General features: G+C 37.4%; 1 protein-coding gene across 3 annotated transcripts in view; it reads left to right on the forward strand.

Annotated features, from left to right (window-relative positions):
• LOC137403595 (mitogen-activated protein kinase kinase kinase 15-like) overlaps positions 1–23,791 on the forward strand; it is a 98,922-nt gene that overhangs the window by 47,475 nt on the left and 27,656 nt on the right. For all 3 annotated transcript variants that reach the window (XM_068089559.1, XM_068089560.1, XM_068089561.1), the window contains exon 20: positions 7,379–7,441. In XM_068089559.1, coding sequence (XP_067945660.1) covers positions 7,379–7,441 — 63 coding nt within the window. The remainder of the gene's footprint in view (positions 1–7,378; positions 7,442–23,791) is intronic.

The raw sequence follows: 23,791 nt of genomic DNA on the forward strand, positions 1-23,791 counted from the left end.
AATACTCCATAGAGCTGTATAGAAATACTCCATACAACTGTATGGAAATACTCCATAGAGCTGTATAGCAATACTATATAGAGCTGTATAGAAATACTCCATACAACTGTATGGAAATACTCCATAGAGCTGTATAGAAATACTCCATAGAGCTGTTAGGTTATTCCATAATTATTCCATTGCTGCATCTTAGTGGGCCGATCAACCAGATTATTTCCTATCTGTATAATGCAAGTCCTAAATTAGATGATCATTCAAATTTAAATATTTAAATATTCTGTGGGCATCATAATGTTAAATGTGGATTGTGGTGCGACTTCACTTTACATCACCCTAGATGCTTTGATTACATGTACCACCATTTTGGCATCACTTTGTCCTTAGTTTTCAAGGCTGATTTAGAGTTAGACATCCACTCTTTGCTTAAATAAGGTATCTTTTAACTTTCCCTAGCATCTGTCTCCACTTAACCTTGACCTTAACTTATGAATATCTTGTCCTGGTGAATAGATAGATGCATACCATCCGAACAACTCCAACAATGGAATTACTTTGTCTCTCTACTCACCAATCAATCAATATTATGATAATACTACCTAGTTAGGCATGTGCTTGCCTTATAGCACTGACTAGTAGTTCACTTTTTCAGTGTGAGATCCTGAAGCTACCTGCATATGCTAGTGTTTACCTTGACCCTGCGGTAATGCAATGCTCGGTTATGATTTAGTTTCTGTTTTAGTCATTTTTTACTATTTTCATTTTAAAATGGAGAGATTTCTCCTCTTTTATATAATTTAAATGTATGTGTTAGTTTCTCACCATGTTTCAACTATTGTTTTCTTAGTTTTCATTTCTGTTCTTGAACAAATCCTAAATCAATAGCGGGGCAGGTAAAAGACGGTGAATTAGACTAAGTTACTTCTGTTTCTCAATAGCGGGGCAGGTGAAAGACGGTGAATTAGACTAAGTTACTTCTGTTTCTCACTGTTCCACGGATGCTTGGAGCAGCCCAAATTGGCCCACACTACTGAGCTTACTGTTTGAGCAAAATATTTTTTTCTGGAGCAAACTTGTTTCATACCCACCAATTGGTAACCACCAGAACAGGGCTAGTGGTTCTGCCCCATAAGCGAAAAGAAAAAAATGGTGCAGGTCATCATTCTTTAGGACTTAAGGATGATGATCATCCTTTAGGACTTAAAGGATGATGACCCGCACCATTTTTTTTCAGTCACACCACTTTTTATTAGTCACTAGTGCACTTGGTAGTCCCGTGCACCGTGAGAGACCGTCATGAGTAATCAGTATCTGCATAATTAACTCTTTCGCTACCAAATTAATTTCTTTACCGGGACATAATCATGTATTTGATAAAACCTAATATTTGTCAGGAGCACGTATAAATCGTCATAAATTTTGAACCATACGGTCTATAAAAATATTTTGATACCAACTCATATTTGTATACCAATCATCAAAAAACTTTACATTAGCTGATGCCATGAAAAATGCCACAAATGTGTTGCATAATAAGAATGAACACTTTTTCGACCATTTTCAAAAAGACCGAGCATGTTTGAGTTGAACGATTTATCGATATTATTAAAGTTTACGGCATTATTATTACTGATAAAATATGGCTTAATATAACTTTCAGTAGTGCTATTGTGCAATAACAATCACCGAAAGTCCATAGATGGCAAATAATAATGCGTCTTGCTCTAACTGGTAATTGCTAACAATAAATTGCGATAAAAAATAAAGGATTTGGCAAAGCGAAACTACGCTCAGGATGGGTTGTAAACATATTGTTTATTGGCTCAACGCTTGCAGAAAATTGTTTCCTTTCATTTAAGGACATATATGACAGGGTACTTCAATAGTGCAGTATTTGGAGTGCTGGACTGTAAATCAGAGTACCTGAATTCAATTCCTGCATGAGACAATTTTATTCTTCGTCGTTCAGACGGATGGACACTGCTCTTATAGTATAGATTATGTAATTGGCCTGTCAAGGGAAACAAATGAAAATTTAGTTTCATCATCAACATCTTGATATTAATATTTCTGTATAAGCCGTTTTAACTTCAATCATACTTGCTACTTTCTGTTGTTTCCTTTCATGCCTCCTGCCATACTTTGCGCCTTCTATGGCTCCTTCGGTCGCACGTCTTGTGACGCCTCTTGTCGCACCTGTCACACCCGTCTTGCCTCGTCACGCTGTCGCTACAGCCATATCAAAACGTTACCTTTTAAAAGGTTTTATGTCACAAAAAGTTTCAAATGCCACAAGTTGTAGTTAAATTTTTATGTGAAGTAATAATCTATTGCAGGTGGTTATTAAAAAAAACACTTTTATTTTGCTTGATTATACAATATAAAACATGACGATATAGGAGATATATAGAAGGCACGGGTGTTTGACAGAGCCCCCTAAAACAAAGATAAATCCATAGATATAAGAGATATATAGAAGGCACGGGTGTTTGACAGAGCCCCCTAAAACACAGATAAATGCATAGATATAAGAGATATATAGAAGGCACGGGTGTTTGACAGAGCCCCCTAAAACACAGATAAATGCATAGATATAAGAGATATATAGAAGGCACGGGTGTTTGACAGAGCCCCCTAAAACACAGATAAATGCATAGATATAAGAGATATATAGAAGGCACGGGTGTTTGACAGAGCCCCCTAAAACACACATAAATGCATTCACACGTTTCACTTAAATATTTAGTTTCGGAGCATATAATTATTTATGGATGCAAAAAAGAGTACCAAGGCGAGTTTACTGAATTCATTCGTGCATCCGTACTTACTTGTGTTGTCATTTTTTGCTTGTCTCGGTTTCAGCTCACAGCGACTGAGCTCACTTATCAATCTCATCTTATAACCATTCTTGTGCTTTGGGTCATGCGTACAAGTATCTCTCAGATTGAATGATTTACTCACCATACTACTGGCTATTGTTTGGTTAGAGATTGTCTCAGACAATATCTCAGTCACTAGATATGACAGAAAAATTATCTCAATTCTAATTTGTATGCTAATTAACATTAGTCAGTGCTGTTACTAGCTGATTGAGTAATGAGTGTCGCACCTACAAACTTCAGGTTATTTTATTAAAATGTCTATTTCTATGAGTAATGTAAAGTAGATTCGACCGACTCTGTTCTTTTAACCTTCGTTTTAACCTTCGGTATGTCTCTGACTCGTCCGATATGACTGCGACTGTTTCCTGTTGCTGGCCAATCAACAAACACTTGAGACACGTTTAGGCGCTAGTTGAGTACTTAGTAAATGTAATAGTGGATGCTGAACAGCATTTTCAACTCATAACTTAACTCTTCATCAATTCTCTTGTCAAATAACAAGAAACACAACAAAATACTGAATACTAGTTGGTTTGACATAAATATGACAGCCAGCCGCAGCTTTCGCCAGTCTTACTTGACTGCACTTACCAGAATGCAAGTTATTCTAACAAAAACTAGAGGGAGCTTCAGGAAGACATGTACATAGAGTCTTTTTATAGGCCTTATTTATTTACCTGATCTTTACTTAAAGTTCTTATCTGGCCATGTCCTTATGAAACATTATGTCGACATTGTGGTGTTAAGCCCATTCTTTTATGTAGAATCGCTGAATTTCTGGTCATTTGAAGAATCAGTTTTATTGTAACTGGCTAAAATGTATATACATGTTTGGCAACGGCCCGAAAAACAACTACGGGTTTTGACCAGCCATTTGATGGCGTATAAAGAGTTTCATATTATTGTTTAGGACAGCTGAATTAGCTACATTCAGACCGTACATTTAGGATTGTATAAAACTTGATAGCAGAATTCCTTATAGATCTAGAAGTTAACTTATTGGATAAAGCTGAATAAGTGTTCAGATAGATAAAGGTCTACCTTCACTTGCCTCTCCTTTGATCGTTTCTAGAAATATTACTCTTTTCAATAAGTCTTCAGACTTGCAACAAGTAACATATTCTAGCGATGTGTGAACGGAGCTTTTCACGCGAGGTCATGAACTGCTGATATGTTCTAAACATACTGCTAACCAAAGATCTTCTCTCCAGAAATAGCATTAGTTGAAGCATTTAGGAACTCGAGCTAGTATTTTATCGACAATAACACAATTCTTTTTATTCATCATCAAATAACCGGCCGAGACCCTTGTTGTTTTTCTAGAGCCGTGACCAAATAAGCATGTACATTTTAGTCAGATACGAGAAAACAGGCTTCAAATGAACTTTAACAAAGACCAAGCTGCCCCGAATGCCCATCCTCTATCACGCCTATCACTCTTCTCTCACTCCTCTATCACTTGTTATGCTAATTTTCTTACTGACAGTATCGCTAGTATTCATGGATAGCGGATGCTAGAGCTCTTCTCATGTCACAGTTGGCAATATGGACAGCGCTTGTCATTGTAATTAATGTTGGTTGGCTTACCAACTATTTAAATTGATTCCCTTTCCGCTTGCCTCGCCAGATGTTGAACTGCCATCTGTCAAACTGATGCGATTCCGCCTTTTCACTCTTATACGGCGTCACTGATAAGTGAACAGTTCCATGAACTAAAAATGGCATAGTGGTAATCCTTAATTCTTCCTCCATACTTTTGACCCTGATTTATGTCCTAGCCAGCAGTTGCCCGCCAGTCAGCGCCACACGCTTTAGCCAACCACAGCTTTATGAACATGGCAGCCGGTCAACACCGAGCATACGCTGCAGAATAGCTGCATCACATTACACTATCGTTCCACAATATCATTATTGCTATGACTAGTTCACTTTATGACTCGATTGGCTGTAAAAGAGACCTCACAACAACTGAATGGAAGTTTGCAACCAACCAGCTTTGACATGCCTGAAGCTCGCATCTGATTGGAAGACATATTATTAGCGTATGCAATATTAATTTTATTTCTTGACAAAAGGTCGATTCAGTGGTAATTTTGATCTTAGCAAGTGGAATTTGTAACCATAAAACAGGGAAGAGCTAGAACAGCTTTAACTTAGTTCAGTTAACGAGTTCAGTTGCAACCCACTTTGCCGTTCCTTAACCCTTTGACCAGGTATAAGCCCCCAAAAACAACCGAAACTCATGTAATTTATTTTCGAAAATTCAATAAAATCGATATTTGATGAATATGCATAGCTCAAATCTTAAATTTATTTCTATGAACAAAATTTTTTGCACATATACATTCATTCACATGTCTACTACTCAAAAAAAATTACAACCATGTGCAATTGTCCCTGTATGAAATGCTTGGAAGCATTTTTTTTCGGTAGAGTCAAATGCTATAACGTAGCCGTGCGAGCCACCATAACGATCGTTTTCTCTGCATAATCCAAGTATATTAAAAGTCCAAAAATTTCACATCACTTCTATCATTTGAATTATTTTTATTCTGATCAGACAAAAAATCACTAACGATCGCAGGATAAAATAATCTTTTATTTTACCGTTTTGAAAGTCGAGCCGATGTTGACTGGTTTTTCCAACTTTTAATCTTTTCCAAGGAATCGCGATTTGTTTAGCTTTTAGCACAAAGCAACGCCTCTCAGATAATCGTTTCCTACTGTAAACCATCGACCCATATATTGTTGATGATATTTAAAACTTACTAGTGTGCATATCCTTTGTTTAACGTTACTAGGCGACAGCTTTATAAACGTCTACCGAAATAGTCATAAATGTCGTTTCCCCACAACCGGTAAATGACATTCTGGTCGTTTCCCCTGCCAAAGGGTTAAAAACTTTGGGTGAGATATGAGCATTTTAAAAGCATCAGTTTCGATTTTTGATGTTTTCATTCGCTGAGCTTCTTGGAGCTGAGTTTCTTCAAATATTCTATCATTTCAATAGTGGCTGTTACTGTGGTGCGAATTTTACATCCGTATGTTTTTGAAATGGAGTTGTCTGCACAACCTAGAAATATGAGGTACTGTTGAATCCCTATGCATGTGAGGTATGTGAACAGGGGAAATGTGTGACATTCACAACTCAGTCACATGTTTTCAACAGTTATGAAATAATTACAGTAGTTTTTATGATGCTCGGGTTCACAATGGTATGTGAGTATCGATGTGTAGGTCCTCATTTTTAGTAGGTATGTGTTGGTCCTTATGCAGCATAGCTGAACATAACTGAACATACTGAACATAACTGAACATAACTGAACATAACTGAACATAACTGAACATAACTGAACACATAGAGTTCTTTGTGCAATCTTAATAATTTAATCTGTAATGTAGCACATTTTTGTAATCTCTGTAGGCTAAGCTAACCAACTACTCGCCATTTTATAAGAGACAACATAAAATGTTAAAATGATTTTCAAAAACTCGTTCAACCGTTTTCCTATATGTATTACAGTAGCCGTATCTATCACTTATTGTTGATAGCGGTATGCGGGGATAACTCTGGGCCTCTGTGATTGCTTTTTACATATCCCTAGTCACTAAATGTTATTTTACGTGCACAAACATATGCATAGAAGATTTGAAAAGAGCGTTGGTTGTATTTATTGTCAGTGGCAACTTATAAAATCGAGCTATCATTAATCAATCCATTCAAATATTCATAAATATATTTTTCAATGCCTGGTAGTTCTTTGATTTTGGGAAGATTTTTACTCTCAAATGCTAAGTAACCAGTATTAAAAAGTTTGAAGATTTCTTCCTATAACGATACTGATCATGAAGTTAATATGACAGAAATAAATGTTTTAAAAATGTTCTGATATTTAAACCAGCAGTCTGTAAAAATTCTGCTAACAGATTGCTAAAAAATTTGCGGATCTAGAGCTAATCGATCAAGCGTAAAGTTAGTCGGCTTCGACTACATGTAACATCGGCATAAAAAATATGACGCTGTTGGCAACTAACTGCTTGATAAATATAAATCTTTAAGGGTTTGCCAAGTTTATTCACCTTTTTTCAGCTAGAAAAGATATGGGCCAGAACATTGTTTTCAGAGTTGGCGTCATAGAGTAACTTGACTATCAACTTGATGTATCAATTGCTGGATCATAGAGTGAGGTAACTAAATTTAGTGGAGGGGTCTGGACAGAGTCTGTTGAGAGCATATTTAGGTGTTCAATTATCAGGTATTAGGATAGTTTTTCAGTGCATGTGTACACGTACCTGTACCTGTATCTGTACCTGTAGACGTATCTGTACCTGTATCTGCCCCTGTATTACTGTAAATGTATCTGTACCGGTATCCGTAACTGTACATGTATCTGTACCCATATCTGTACCTGTAGCCATAATTGTACACATCTGTATCTGTAACTGTATCTGTAAGTGTATATTTAGTTGTATCTATACATTTAATTTTCTGTTCGCAGGTGTTTTGAACCAACTGCAGCAAGAAGACCTTCAGCGCAGGCCTTGCTAGAGCATCCTTTTGTGTAAGTTGCTTTAATCTTGAGTTTATCTTACCTACACGCTTATCAACTACATACACGTACATGTAGATCACAATATGTTTCATGTTCTGACCGAATAACAATACTGGAAAAATCATTTTGAAAATTTAAATTTAAAATTTTTTTCAGATTCGGTTGTGATTTGTTGTAAATCAATTTGAAAAACTAATTAAGCTGCGGGTTACATTTTCAGCAGAATCGTCTGACAGTTAGATATCTGCCATCTTTACTTGTAAAAGTTTATTTCCAAAGCTTGCTAATATGGGGAGCACTAAACGCTTTCCTCGCAGGTGACCATGAAATGAAAAGGGCATACAGTGATCTCTCACCGAAGTTAACGTGGATCAGCACTGGCCACAAAAATTAAAAACTGCTATGTAGTATCCACCTACAGCTTTTTACATACATTCGATCAGCTGCAGTCAAGAAGTCATAATTCAGTTGGTTCAAAGAAATCTAACCAATAATTAATTAAAGTATTAGGTTCATGGAGTTGCTTTTTTGGACACATTAGTCTAAACATTTTTGCTAGTTTTCAACAGTAAGAAGTTTACTTTGTCAGCGGATGATGCAGCCGTATAACCTTTAAGAAACAACTAACTAGTCCAAAAATTTTCAAATTTTTCATCTAAAAGATTTCTTGCCTAAAAGCATGTTTTTAGCTGTTTGATTTGTTGTTGCATTTATGATGACCCTCCGCCTTTTCTCCTCAAGTCAAATCCGATAGAATTGCGCTATTAAAAGATTGTCGATTCCATGAGGAGTAAAAGATTGTGCATGAAGTTGCGAGAGATCATTGTATTCGTGATTTTCTTATAAATATCTCGCAGATGTTCTAGTGACATATGTTACATGTAATACCAATCAACTTTTTGGAATTGTTGAGATTATTATGCCGCATATATAATTTTCATATATGTTATATTGTTATTTGTTTATAATTTTGATAACATAGATTTCTCATACATGCGGACATATGATTTATAGGTTGTTGCACTCTAAATAAAGTGTGTTCAGCACTAAATAAATATTCACATCTTTTGAAGCAGCTTTATTTTAAAAATATAAATTTTCATTTACTGTAATAAATATCAAAATATATCTTTTTTCAGTTTGCACTATAATTAGAAGTGTTTTGTTCATTTGAGACTGTTATAGTTTAATTTGGTGTGTGAATCAACACAACATGCTACAAAGGTTCTCTCTTTAGGTACGCCATATGTGAACATCAGTTACTCTGGGCAGAGTGAGTTCCCTGATTAATTACAGTTGTTTTTCAGTCATCTCATATCTTTTTACGCATGTTCTGTTACGTACACCCTAGTTCTCCTGTTGCTTGTTAGTCACTCTTTTATATTTATTTATTTCCATCTTCATACGACTAAGATTAGTGATAGACTGTTCCATTACCTTCATAAACATTGATGTTAGTGCCAGTTGAATGAATTTCTTAGGTTGTTACAGATGTTGACGTCTATTGCAGGCGGTAAATGTAGCTGCGCAAGATTGTTGTGGTTATTGTGACTATGAGATGTTAGACACTTGTTGTTTCAGCACATGCGACTACAACTACTCACAACTTATCAACTGACAACATTTGACCGTTTAGTTGCTTGACAGTTGCTCATCATGTTTGTTAGCTCTCCCTTCACAGTTTCTTTGTATACATTTTTTGTACATTTTATCATAACTTTTCGAACTAGTAGGAAGCATTTTGAAGTCCTTTTCTCTCATGTGTGACTTTAAAAATTCCTAACAGGAAGTTGATGCTGCGATCATCAAAGGTTACCAGCTCAAGAATCTTCATTCTCGCTGTTGCCTTAATTGTCTAGTTCTGGATGTGCAGGTCTTTGACTAGTTACTAGTTATATAGTCCTTTTGGTGAGCATTCACGGTTGGTACAATATTGCTAGTAGGGACAATATTGCTAGTAGGTACAAGATTATTAGTAGGGTTTCACTCTACAGTTTCTGTAACGAGTGAAACGCTGCTTGAACAGATCTCTACCACAAACAGTCGTCTATATTCTAAAAGGTTCCGGCTACTATTCTTCTATCCTGCTCAGGTCCTTAAGGTTATGACAAGGTTCAACAGGTTGCCGCTACAGTTAGCATTCTAGCATCACTCTTAAGGTTATGACAAGGTTCAACAGGTTGCCGCTACAGTTAGCATTCTAGCATCACTCTTAAGGTTATGACAAGGTTCAACAGGTTGCCGCTACAGTTAGCATTCTAGCATCACTCTGGAGGTTATGAAAAGGTTCAACAGGTTGCCGCTACAGTTAGCATTCTAGCATCACTCTGAAGGTTATGACAAGGATCAACAGGTTACCGCTACAGTTAGCATTCTAGCATCACTCTGGCTTGTTTATTTTCTTCTAATCTTTTCTTCGTTCTCCACAAACTTTTCTTGTTTTGTAAAAAGATACTTAAGTTCTCACAGCTGTGGCATTAAACTTGGTCAAGGCTGGGATTCCTTGCATACTTGGGAGGGTATTACGCTCGTGTTCTGCGTCTAACTCGGGCATTTAGCCAACTATTCAGCCTCCGCTTAGACTTTGATCTTTACCTGCTGGTGTATGACGACTCCTGTATTCAATAAGTTGTCTTTAGCCAACCGTTGTAGCTTTTTGTTGACATATTTATGTGATTCAGTCTCACAAGGGTTCTCATTTCTCGCAAGAATTATGTGCGCGGTTAAATATCTAGGTTCAGCCTCTCTTGGTATCACCCATTTGTTCTAACTCCTGCGCCATTGACCACTAATTACCAGCAGTTGGATTTTTTCTAGCAAATCTCAGATTATCCCTCATGCTTCGGTTCAGCCAGGTGCAGATCTCTTCTAAATGATTGCTAGCGCTTGTACATGTTTTTCTTCATAAGTAAACCTACACAAATACTATTTACAAACCATTCACCTTACCCATCTTGAATTGAAACATGCTCTGGGAAACTCTTTGCATGCCAGAGGCGGTTTCCTACCGAGCTAAATCATACCAGCTCTATATCATAGTTCATGATTCATAGCAAATGCTGCATGAATATGCTATAAAGTAACTAGGTTCAACTTTCTAAAGATCAAGAAACACCTTCAATCAACTTCAGAGAACCTAAGTAGCATATAACAAACACCCAAGTAGCATATAACAAACACCCAAGGGGCAAAACACATTTCATGCTTACAGCAAAACACATACCGGTGAATGTATAATTTCCGTGTCTGGCAGCAGATATGAATGTAAACAGCTATGACCTAGGCATGACAGGATTTCAAACAGGAACAAGTTTTTTTTAAATGATTTTCAAATACACCCAACTTAAATATGGCAAACATCATCAAAACTCTCTCATAGGTATTTGGTACCTTTCAAACAGTCTTTTGTAGAATACACAAACATTTTAAAATCTAATCAATTATGGCTAATGTCTCTTAAAAAGTAAGCTCTTAATATAGTTAATAGTCATAAGTAGATTACGGTTGTTGGAAGGTATTATGAGTGCCTATTTAGCTCGTTTGTGACAGAAGATCAGAATATATATATCACAACTCCTCACCAGGTTCTTTCGATAATTAAACTTAGATTTTTGGCGCGTTTTTAACTTGTGGGTGTTTTGTTGACTGCCTTGATAAAAGCATAATTAAATGAAGCCTTTTATTTTACCTGGCTTATGATTGAACTTGAACTTCCTTACAGAATGGACAATTTTTATTGAAAAAGCTTTGAACAAGATCATGGGCGTGTTACTACAACATTATTATTATTTACTACAACATTATTATTATTACTGCATCATATACAATTTACAAAAGTGGTTTGGGATAATATTTTGGATACATATCCTCTGCAATTCAAATGTCACCTCTCAGCTAGCGTATCAGTATAATTGTTTGCAGTTTATGTACATTTCAATATATTTTTCAACAAGTTAATCTCAGAAATTTTTGTGGTACAAATTTATTCTGCACCATCAGTTACGGCTCTAGCCAGTTTGTACTCATAAAAACATGTTTATAATACGGATTAATATTATTAACCCCTGATATAGCCTTTAGATTGAGCTTGTAGTAACCCCTGATATAGCCTTAGATATAGCCTTTAGATTGAGCTTGTATTAACCCCTGATATAGCCTTTAGATTGAGCTTGTAGTAACCCCTGATATAGCCTTTAGATTGAGCTTGTAGTAACCCCTGATATAGCCTTTAGATTGAGCTTGTAGTAACCCCTGATATAGCCTTTAGATTGAGCTTGTAGTAACCCCTGATATAGCCTTTAGATTGAGCTTGTAGTAACCCCTAATATAGCCTTTAGATTGAGCTTGTAGTAACCCCTGATATAGCCTTTAGATTGAGCTTGTAGTAACCCCTGATATAGCCTTTAGATTGAGCTTGTAGTAACCCCTGATATAGCCTGTAGATTGAGCTTGTAGTAACCCCTGATATAGCCTTTAGATTGAGCTTGTAGTAACCCCTGATATAGCCTTTAGATTGAGCTTGTACAGGCCCCATTTTGGCCATACTTCGCTGAGGCTATAAAAGTTGTCAGACAAAGAGTGCCAAATTTTTATGCAAGGAAAATTTTTAGTTGAAGAGTCTACCATCGGTAAAAAAACTTGCTATACCATTTTACAAGCTACAAGCCTGGTTCCTGTAACTTTTACTCAATCATCATACAATATTCCAACTGTGATATTCTAGATAACTTTGTTGAAGATATTATGCTGATGTTTTATTTTTTAATACGTTCTCAGTGACACTAGCGATAAGATTATGTATCCATCATAAGCTAATAGAGTAAGATAAATTCTACCTAATAACTCGTGATAAAGAGAAACAATATAACAATAATAGCCTTATCATTGTAAAATGATTCTCCCCAGAAAAGCTACAAGATTAACATAAACAAAGCCGGTAGTAATATCTATAAAGCAATGACTGAATGCTCCTATTAGACCTGCCGGACCTGTCATCGCTAAACTAGGAAGCTTATGGTTAAGGCTCAACATATTCCAATCATATTCACTTTTCATTTCAACTCTCTCTCTCAGTTGTGTTCAAAAACTGGCTAGACATTTACTAAACCGTTCAAAATTTCAATTTTAAAAAGTGCAATTGAAGTTATTGTTTGACAGATTGTGATTATTTGATTACATTTCTATTTTCCATAGCTAGATATAGCCTATATATGCTTTTTTACCTTATGGTACAGCATTGGTATGAATGCGATCAGCAGAAATTAACCTTCTGTAAAACACCGAAGGTAATTCCTTTGTGCAAATATTTGTTTTAGTTCTGGTCGACAGAACCAAAATTAAAACAAATACATGGCCATCTATATAAGGCTAATAATTTTCAAAATCGCTTTTAATTAAATTATATTTAAAATATAATAATAAAATAAAAAATATAATTACAATTATTCTTATAAAAAAACAAGTAAGCAATTACAATTTGTAATATTTTTAATAACGCAGCTTTGAGTGTAAGTTGTGTGATCTTGCAAGTCCTGCTAGCCATATAAGGTCAGCCATCGTTAAAAAATGAACATATTTCACCAAACATCTTGGACTGTTGCCTCACAAATCATTTACACCTGATAGCGTATTAAAACAAAAGCACCCAGTTTAGAAAGTAAGGCAAAGTATGTTTTTAAATAATAAAATCTGCGAGAAAAAAAATATTGAAGAGTTAGATTTTTGACCGACTTCTCTTGGCACGCTTGCTTAACTCCAGCCTTGGTGCACATATACTATTTTTCCTTATTCTTGAAATGGTGTCAGTAAGGATGCAGAAATGAGACAGGGTCCTTCATAGCAAACCCTAAAAAGGTTAGAACTAGTTCAATCATAGTTAGATCTAGCCCTCTTGTTTGTCATGAGAATATGAATCATCTTTGTACATTACCGACCTCATCTTATCTTCATCCTATCTTTGGTCCATAGAAAGGCATTGTAACAAGCCTTCCACAGTAACTTTAACCATGAAGGGTTCTTTATATAACTTACTGGGCGGTTTTAACTGTTAAAGTTAGTATGTATGTACATACGTACGTATGTACGTACGTACGTATGTATGTATGTATATAGTTATAGCTCATAGCAGGCCTACTGTATACAGTTTACAATAGATGCCAACGTAGCTTAATAAACCCTCTAAAACGCATTTTCTTACAACCACAACTAAAAAATATACATGTACATATATACATGTACATATACATGTATATGTACATGTATATGTACATGTACATGTATTGAAATATATCTGTAGTTACATTTATCGATTTCTATTAAGTTTATAAATCATAGAAGTGCCATCCTAAACAGTTTTTGCATTGAAATAACTATAAAAAAAGATTATTCATAAATGTAAACCAATTGCAACTGTTTACCCCACTTTTCTGACCTGAATTAACTTAAAATATAATGCATTGCAAATAAAAGTTTTATTGAGTCTTGAGTTTTTTACAAATGGAAGTAATTAATTCAAACAACAAACTTTACTATTCAGAGCTTTTTGATCTATTTTAAAACATGCTCAATATATTCACGAAATTTAATAACTGCTGCATCAATTGATTTCAAAAATTTCTACCAATCTCCCATGCAAGTCAAAGGTTGTAACTGTATGTTGAATGCAATACTATAGCAATATAATAGGATGCTTTTGAATGTACTAACGACACGAGATTAAAATATATCCATTTTATGTTTATTTTAAAGTTATTTTAAAAGGAAAGGCTCCCAAAAACTTGGGTAACTTCATATGAACCTACACAGTGCCAAACCTACACAGTGCTGAACCTACACAGTGCCGAATCTATACTTCTGTTCACATCTCTCTGTGGTAAAATAACAATAAGAACCTTTTGTCACTGGTTATCACTTCATTATTCATTTTACATATCCTTTAGGTTGGAACATATCCTTTAGGTTGGAACATTGCTTCTTTTACTTAAGCATAGTTTCCATATCGGCTGCGAGACCCCGGCGGTAATCTTGCGCAGCAAAACACTCGCGGCGCTAAGCTCGGCGGTTTCTGTTCACATGAAGCTGCATCGGTAATAATTGCCTAAAAATGTTCGCTCGCCATGCTGTTTTGAGTGCATTTTTAGTTTTAGTTCAGTTTTAGAGTGCATTTTGGGAAGGTTTTGCCTGCGGTTCTTTGCGAAAGTTGAACAGCGCTGAACTCTTGCGTTGACCGCCGGTAACTACCGGCGGTACTCGGCGTGTGGGTTCACATTTCGTCGCTGATAGCCCTGCGGTGCTGTCGCCGGTTCTTGCGGTGTATATGGGAACCAGGCTTTAGTTCGATTTAATACATTTGTTTCTATGCTCTGCGCAGTAACTCAGAGTATTTATCATTGCTTTTTGCAATAGAGTGAATTAAGCAAAATACAATTGCACTTTTTAAAATTGAAATTTTGAGCGGTTTAGTAAATGTCTAGCCAGTCTTTGAACACAACTGAGAGAGAGTTGAAATGAAAAGTGAATATGATCGGAATAGGTTAAGCCTCCAGGAAATGCTAAAATAGTGCAAACTATAAGCTTCCTGGTTTAGTGGTGACAGGTCCGGCAGGTCTGAAAGAAGCATTCAGTCATTGCTTTATAAATACTACTGTAATAATATTTGCTTCAACATGGCTGGTTGTGATTGAGTCCAATCGACATATCAATTATTAATCGATATCAGACTATCAAATCATCAAAATATCAATTGAATCAAATATCGTCAAAATTATTTTCGTATGTCAAGGTCTGACTGTGCTGGGAATTCTGTGAAATACATTTTATGGAAATATTCATAATTCTGAGTTTGATGCCAAAATCGGCTTGAACTCAGCATGAACTCGTCATGAACTCAGCATCTTCTCCTGACAGCAGTAAAATGTGAACAGACATGTTCAGCCACTAAAATTGTCACAATTAAGTGTTAAAAATATCTATGCTTACACCAACTTTTGGGTTGTCCGTTAGCTCATATATACAAAAACTGGTTCTCTTGTCTGCGGATAAGACCAGAGGTTTTGGACCAATATGAGAACACTTAAGACCTGTCAGAAAAGATCTTACCTTCTCATTTTATCACACTGTTTAGCACTGAACAAACTGGGCGTGGTGCGTAAAAATATTCTTATGAAGCGTTCATCCATCAAAAGCTTCTTTATTGCTGCGTACTCAAGTAGCTGAATCTTTTTCTTCAGCCATAAAAAGCTTGTCATAAAGTTAGCCACATTCATGGTAGCAAGTTTCATAGCTTTTCAAGTTTGTTAAATAACATTGAATTGGTGAAACTGACAGATATAAGCCAATTATTGACACAGTAAGAACTGACCACTTTAGACACATTACTTCACCTTTGAGGCTCATTAGATGTAGCAACCTAAAGGGATTCAGTCTAATTGTGGATTCCACTGACATATCCAATAGGTCAGAAATATTTATGGAACAGAGGCTGTCACATAAATTGACTTCATATACAGCAGAATGCACGAACAGCATTGATGACATCACAGCACTAGCTGACTGCTGGGTGCATGGAATTACTGACTGGCAGTAGTCATTCATACAGTCTATCACTAGTGCTACATGCTATGAGTATTTGAGCTTCGAAGTTGTGGTTTTATTCGTTGGAATGAGAAGGACCTATTTACATGGTACCCAGGAGTGGTCGCACGACTCCCAATTGTTCGTAGCTGATGAGTTCGCATCCTACTGCGGATTTAAACCATTTACATGCTACGAAGATGAAAAATACGACAAAAATTCGTAGCGTGTAACACTAGTGATTGTCTCTCTAACTGTAGTTATTTAAGATGTAGGCCTTTGTGTAAAATACAGTAATTGTGGAATAGCAATCTCCTTCGTTCAATATCTGCAAGTTCCAAAGACCTCTATAAAAATTATGATGGTAGAATCTTCTTGGTAGCATAGTTTGAGATGACAATTATCTCTAACAAGATAGTATTTAATGGTACATGAGCTGGCTATTTCATTTACACAGCCGACGCACATAGCTGATACACATGGATGCTACAAACGATGGATCATGTTAACAAATAAATTAACCAATGGAATATAACCTCAGTCATGCGAAGGTCATGATGTGCTTTCCATTACCATTATTGAGTATCATTGGCAAGTTCAGTATTTAACATGGACCATCAACAATTTGTTGCAGCAATAACGCTCATGTGTCCATTTGCATTGTGATATTTTCCTTAAAGGTTGACTTGCAACAAAATTCACATTACAGTTATTTGGTATCAAAAGATTCACCATGTTTTACTCTACTGTGTTGTAGGTGCAAAATATGTGGAAATGTGATTACAAGCTCTTAAAAGCTCAAAAACGAAAAGCCGCTGTAGATTGGAATCAGTTTGTTTATCTGACGTAGTCATTACATTGGGTTATTGTTTTGTCACATGATGTTCTCACGTGAATTGAAAGGCCAATAAAAGGCTCAATATAAAACTTCTCATAGCACTAGTTTATGACAAACACTTGGGTTTTACCAAAGACCCTGTATCAAATATAGATACTCGCTACTTTACAGTTTTAATTCGGCTTGGTCTAATCGTCTAGTCGTATTCTGATCATGTGACCCATACTTCGCGAATAATTTCTGCAGCATTTTTCGATTATCACAGGTGACCAACAGGCTCGTCATGTTTATCAGACAATGATACGTACTCCGAGCTAAGGTTAAAATATTAAACGAATTTTCACGGTAGGTTATAAGACGTTGTAAGGATTACAATGACGATAAAACAGACACGCAAGAACAGTAGACACGGTTTTATTGAATGCGTGAAGTATATTTGTGAAAATATTTCGACGAATGAGGTTGCGTGAAAGTGTAAACAGAAGCCATCTTGTACAACTACGTCCCATTTGAGCCGTTTTGGAAAGAGATTACAATCTATCGAGGTTTCGTAATGGCGGCGATTAATTGTTCGTTTTTTAGCTTTTAAGAGCTTGTAATCACATTTCCACATACTTTGTACCTACAACACAGCAGAGTAAGACATGGTAAATCTTTTGATACCAAATAACTGTAATGTGAATTTTGTTACAAGTCAACCTTTAAGGCAAAATGCTGCATGTTAGCGATGTAAACAGCAAAATACAAAAATGCTTACATTTCATGAACTAAAATATATAATTAAAAATGCGTTCTAGCAGATTTAACTTCGTAAAAAATTATCTGGAAGGTTTTTGTGAACACTTTCAATTTTTACTAGTAGCCTTCATATATTTATTACGAGTAAGAACATTGTTGTCTATATATAAAGTTGTTATATATTTATTACAAGTAAGAACATTGTTGTCTATATATAAAGTTGTTGATGTCAAGCCCGTTGTTGATGTCAAGTTGATGTCAAGCCCGTTGTTGCCATCGCTTGGACTCAGTGTTCACTAGAAATAAATAAAATGGAATCACAATTATGTTTGCTAGAATCAAATACTCGAGCCAGTAGTGGATTTATCGGTTTTATCTTTTTCGGCACAGAAAAGCATGTCCGTTTCGGTGCCCCACACGAAATTGCGGTGGCTATGCAAATAAACACATTTCATCGGTGTTAGTCGCCATGACTTAACAGTTTTGTAGTAGACAATGTTTAGCTTGCTCAAAGATGGGCAATTATGATTAGTGGTTCGACAGTTTCTTTTCCTGTGGCCTATATCAGACCATTTAGCTCAGCGTTTGTTCTTCATGAGCTGCAATGAGCTCCTATGAGTCTCTATGCAGTGGCTAAAAGTCCTTTAGTTCACCTTGATATTGGCTCAAAAGCTGATAGTTCAGATACTGCGACCTTGTGTTTCTATTTCTTGTGTTTCCAGCTAGAATTTGTTGTTTTAACTGGCTCCCAAGCTTGTAATAGTGAAACCAGTGATCTCAAGTTAAATCTGACCCATAATGTCTACTTAGCTTACCACTCTGAAATCTGCTGCCGATGTAAACAAGTCAATGTCTGCCACAAATTTTCACATCTACCAGATTAGGTTAGTCTGAATATGAAAAGACACGGGTGTTATCTCGGGCTAATGGAGCATTTCAACTCTGAATGTGTTCGTGGCTATGATTCCGTGCCAATTTGAGGAGTTGATGGCGCGTTGAGCTGCTGTGTATAGTTATCTGATAGCTGAGGGTATTACAAGAGGCACGGCTTGTCTCATGTCTTTTCCTATTGATTAATAATAATAGATAAGTAAAATATAGGGCATCCAGGGCAGTACGTAGCTGGCCACAAAGAAGCATCTAGGTTTCACTTTTGATTGATTGGTCTCAACATGATTGGCTCACTTTGCCATTTAGGAAAGCCATAACCATTTCTATGTGTTCCTCTTTTTCAGCTTAATGAGCAGGGTTAAGTAATTTTTTTTCGGTTAAAACGTTTGTGCATTTTCTGTCAAATTGTGCTTCAACTAGTCATAAGTGCCATTATAGTTCTGATGGTTGCAAGTGTATGCACTTATCACCCTAGTGCCTAGCACCCTAGTGTATAGCACCCTAGTGTATAACACCCTAGTGTATAGCAAGTTAGCAACCTAGTGTATAGCACCCTAGTGTATAGCACCCTAGTGTATAGCACCCTAGTGCCTATTACCCTAGTGTATAGCACCCTAGTGTATAGCACCCTAGTGCCTATCACCCGAGTGTATAGCACCCTAGTGTATAACACCCTAGTGTATAGCACCCTAGTGTTTAACACCCTAGTGTATAGCAACCTAGTGTATAGCACCCTAGTGTATAACACCCTAGTGTATAACACCCTAGTGTATAGCACCCTAGTGTAGAACACCCTAGTGTATAGCACCCTAGTGTCTAGCACCCTAGTGTTTAGCACCCTAGTGTATAACACCCTAGTGTATAGCACCCTAGTGTATAACACCCTAGTGTATAGCACCCTAGTGTTTAACACCCTAGTGTATAGCAACCTAGTGTATAGCACCCTAGTGTATAACACCCTAGTGTATAACGCCCTAGTGTATAACACCCTAGTGTATAGCACCCTAGTGTAGAACGCCCTAGTGTATAGCACCCTAGTGTCTAGCACCCTAGTGTATAGCACCCTAGTGTTTAGCACCCTAGTGTATAACACCCTAATGTATAACATCCTAGTGTATAGCACCCTAGTGTATAGCACCCTAGTACCTACCACATAGTTCTTAGTACATAGTAACTAGCACCCTAGCACCTTTTGTACCTACCACCCCTATTACCTAGCACCCTTAGTACCTACACCCCTATTACCTAGCACCCTTAGTACCTTCACCCCTAGTACCTCAGCACCCCTAGTACCTCAGCATCTCTAGTACCACCATACCATACTATTTAGCACCCTTACTACCTAGTACCCCTACTACCTAGCACCCCTACTACCTAGTACTCCTACTACGTAGTGCACTTACTACCTAGTTCCCATTACTACCAAGCACCCCTACTACCTAGTACCTCCTACTACCTGGCACCCCTACTACCTAGTACACCTACTACCTAGTAACCCTACTACTTGACACCCCTACTACCTAATACACCTACTACCTAGTACACATACTACCTAGCACCTCTACTACCTAGTACACTTACTAGCTAGCACCCCTACTACCTAGTACACCTACTGTACTACCTAGTACACCTACTGTACTACCTAGTACACCTACTGTACTACCTAGTACCCATAGTACCTTAGTAATGTATCTGGCACTGTTATAGACATTCTGACTGACCAGGTCACCTTAGCTACATTTTCTCAAGAAAAGCTAAGCCATTTTAGTCAGTAAAATAATTTGTGGTGTCTGTCAAAATACATGGAAACCTTTTCACAGAGCATGTATGTTTCTCTTTTGCGAATTTGGCAAGCGATGTAAGTAAATGCTCAGAGCCAGTTTGCTTATTAAGCATGTTTTGTTGTCGTTTGGCTCGTCTCATGTTGACTACTCTAGGGATTCCTGATCATTCTAATGATGTTCATACGTCGCTTTATGGCTACTCCGCTATCTATCGCCTAAGTTACCGCATACGCACCCTATAATCAGTACGCTTTTAACCTCACCGAGCTAAAAGTTGATTTGTGAGCCATATTTTGCACCAGTTTGACAGGTGGTGGTTCTCTCCTACCAACAGTTGAGTTGTAATTAGTTTTCTTCACCACACTTGTCAATCAGCCGCCATGCTGTCATGTCATGCTGGGCATTCAGTAGTATCTGGTACGAGTCCGTAAAATGTGTAGAACCGTATGACAAGTGAGTCGCACACTGCAACTGTCTCTTTACTGAAACGTTGATTTATCTTTCAGCTTGCCTATTGACTAGGGTTTATTTTTTAAACTTTAGCAGGGGTGGCTTGATCGCCCAACACGGAGGTCTGAGTAGGAACTGAATTGGGTGTTCAAAGTGATCACCAGTTATCAGTGTGGAGATCAATTATTCTTGTTGAAACCTGTTCAGCTAATCGTCCATATATATTCATAGTTGATTTATCTTATAGTAGCCAACTCTGGCGCTAAAATGGAAGGTCATTTCAACAAATCATGCAATCTAAACTCTAGTTACGCCAGCTTTATGACCTCTATTCACGAGTCTCTGCCCGCATCCACCGGGTATCATTACCCATTAAATAAGTCTTTTTTAATGTTTTAATGGAACCGAAATTGAAAGTTTTTTAAAACTTAAATTAAAAAAACTGAATTGAAGCATGACTATGCAGTGTGTTATAATTGCAACAATAGTTTTAGTGCAGATGCTTCACCAATACACAGGGTGGCAGTGATAAATCTTTTTTACAAGGTTTCCATTTCTTGTACTGCCAATTCCTAGAGCATTCAGCACTGGTTAAAGTGCTTACCATACTGGCGCAATATCTTATTATTATTTAGTTCTATTTCTATAAATATTATTTGCTTATATTTTGTTTTATTTTCAATACTTTTGCATTATAATTATTATTACCGGTATGCATATTGTATCATTTAAGAAGATCCAGAATATTAATCACAACACACCGCTTATAAGATTTAAGTTGTATGTTTTAACTGCGGAATGTCGGTTTTAGAATCTATTTTTAAATGGGTGTTTTACATGACATATACCAATCAGTTGATATAACCACAACGTTTCCAAGATCATCCTTGTTGCAAGGTTGTTTTGTATTTTCGACTTTGTTCCTTTTTCTCACCTACTAAAATCTTGTATATCCGGCTTTAGTCCACAATCTTGTTATTGAATATCTTAACAAAACTTGTCTCTATGCGGTAAACTAATAGAAGGTTAAAAAATTATTTTTAATGATAAAGCCATACACTGGATGCAGTACTCCTAAATGGTAACTTGTTTTGATATTGGCTATATGAATGCTGAGCTGTCTGCCCATTGTCCTTGCTGGCGGTCGTTAATGCTGCCATTTAACACACGGCGGGCGGTCAGATCTCTGGAATTGTTACAAAGGGTCAAAGTACTTACAAATACATTACATTGGAACAGCATGCTGCATGCTTAAGGTTTCCCTTACTGAAAATCAGCACACATTATGTATTGGTTAAAATGGTTACAAACAATGGTTAATTTTAGTGTTTCAATCTCAATAAGGATTTATGCAAGACCTGTAAACATGTGTGGCACCCTGTCAATGTGGATTAACGTTCTCTGAACATGTGTGGCACCCTGTCAATGTGGATTAACATTCTCTGAACATGTGTGGCACCCTAGATGTGGAGGAATGTTCTCTGAACATGTGTGGTACTCTTGATTTTGGGAATGTCTCTGAACATGTGTGACACCCTTGATGTGGGGAATGTTCCCTGAACATGTGTGGTACCCTTGATGTGGATGAATGTTCTTTGAACGCGTGTGGTAGCCTACCCTTGTTGTGGGCAATGTTCCCTGAACATGTGTGACACCCTTGATGTGGGGAATGTTCTTTCTCATCGTGTCATTCTGTTGTCAAGTACCAGCCTTTGTATACATTGGCTGATATTGAAACTAATTTGGCAGCAGCTATCTAGGCCCGAAAAAGACTACATGGCTGAGACAGCTTTAGGCAATGGTCTGTAGGTCGTAGAGGCTGCCATTTTCACCTGCTCATCTCACACACATGCTGCTATCTTACAGGTTGCTCATCTGGTGTTGGCCATAATTGATAGTAACAAAATCGCACTCAGAGTAGAGCAGTTTGAGGTAATAACTTTGTTTTGCAGGATCTTGACAAGTAATAGTTGTTTTTATTAGTGGGATGCTCCTGCTGCTTACATAACCAATATTTGAAAAGTTGTGTCAAGCCTCTGATGTTTCGGCCATGCAGCAAGCACAAAATAACAAACATAAAACCAAATATAGCCTTCATATAGTTACCACCTAACCATAGTCTGGCTCTCATACAACATGTAGCAAGGGTCCCTCCCTATGCAAAACAATAATAGGTAGATGCATCTTGTGAGGCCAAAATCCGATCGGACTCCATCTGCTAAGGCAGTATTTTTAAGGTGCCATTCCCAATGTGGCGTGCATGCATCGATTTTGAACTTGCAAGCTTTAGGCTCTAGCTTTGGAACATTTTCATTTAAAGAGATTCTCTTTGTTTTTTATATGATGGAAACATGTGTAAGAAAATACATTAGGCAGTGACTGGGTTAGGGTGGCGACAGAGTTAGGGTAGTGACAAAGTAAGGGTGGTGACAGAGTTAGGGTGGTGACAGGGTTAGGGTGGTAGCAGGGTTAGGGTGGTGACAGGGTTAGGGTGGTGACAGGGTTAGGGTGGTGACAGGGTTAGGGTGGTGACAGGGTTAGGGTGGTGACAGCATTAAAGTAGTGACAGGGTTAGGGTAGTGACAGGGTTAGGGTAGTGACAGGGTTAGGGTAGTGACAGGGTTAGGGTAGTGACAGGGTTAGGGTGGTAGCAGGGTTAGGGTGGTGACAGGGTTAGGGTGGTGACAGGGTTAGGGTGGTGACAGAGTTAGGGTGGTGACAGGGTTAGGGTGGTGACAGGGTTAGGGTGGTGACAGGGTTAGGGTGGTGACAGGGTTAGGGTGGTGACAGCATTAAAGTAGTGACAGGGTTAGGGTAGTGACAGGGTTAGGGTAGTGACAGGGTTAGGGTAGTGACAGGGTTAGGGTAGTGACAGGGTTAGGGTAGTGACAGGGTTAGGGTAGTGACAGGGTTAATGTAGTGTCAGGGTTAGGGTGGTGACAGGGTTAGGGTAGTGACAGGGTTAGGGTAGTGACAGGGTTAATGTAGTGTCAGGGTTAGGGTAGTGACAGGGTTAGGGTAGTGACAGGGTTAGGGTGGTGACAGGGTTAGGGTGGTGACAGGGTTAGGGTAGTGACAGGGTTAGGG

Source organism: Watersipora subatra, chromosome 9 (genome assembly GCF_963576615.1).
Source record: "Watersipora subatra chromosome 9, tzWatSuba1.1, whole genome shotgun sequence".
In the NCBI taxonomy this organism is placed as follows: domain Eukaryota; kingdom Metazoa; phylum Bryozoa; class Gymnolaemata; order Cheilostomatida; family Watersiporidae; genus Watersipora; species Watersipora subatra.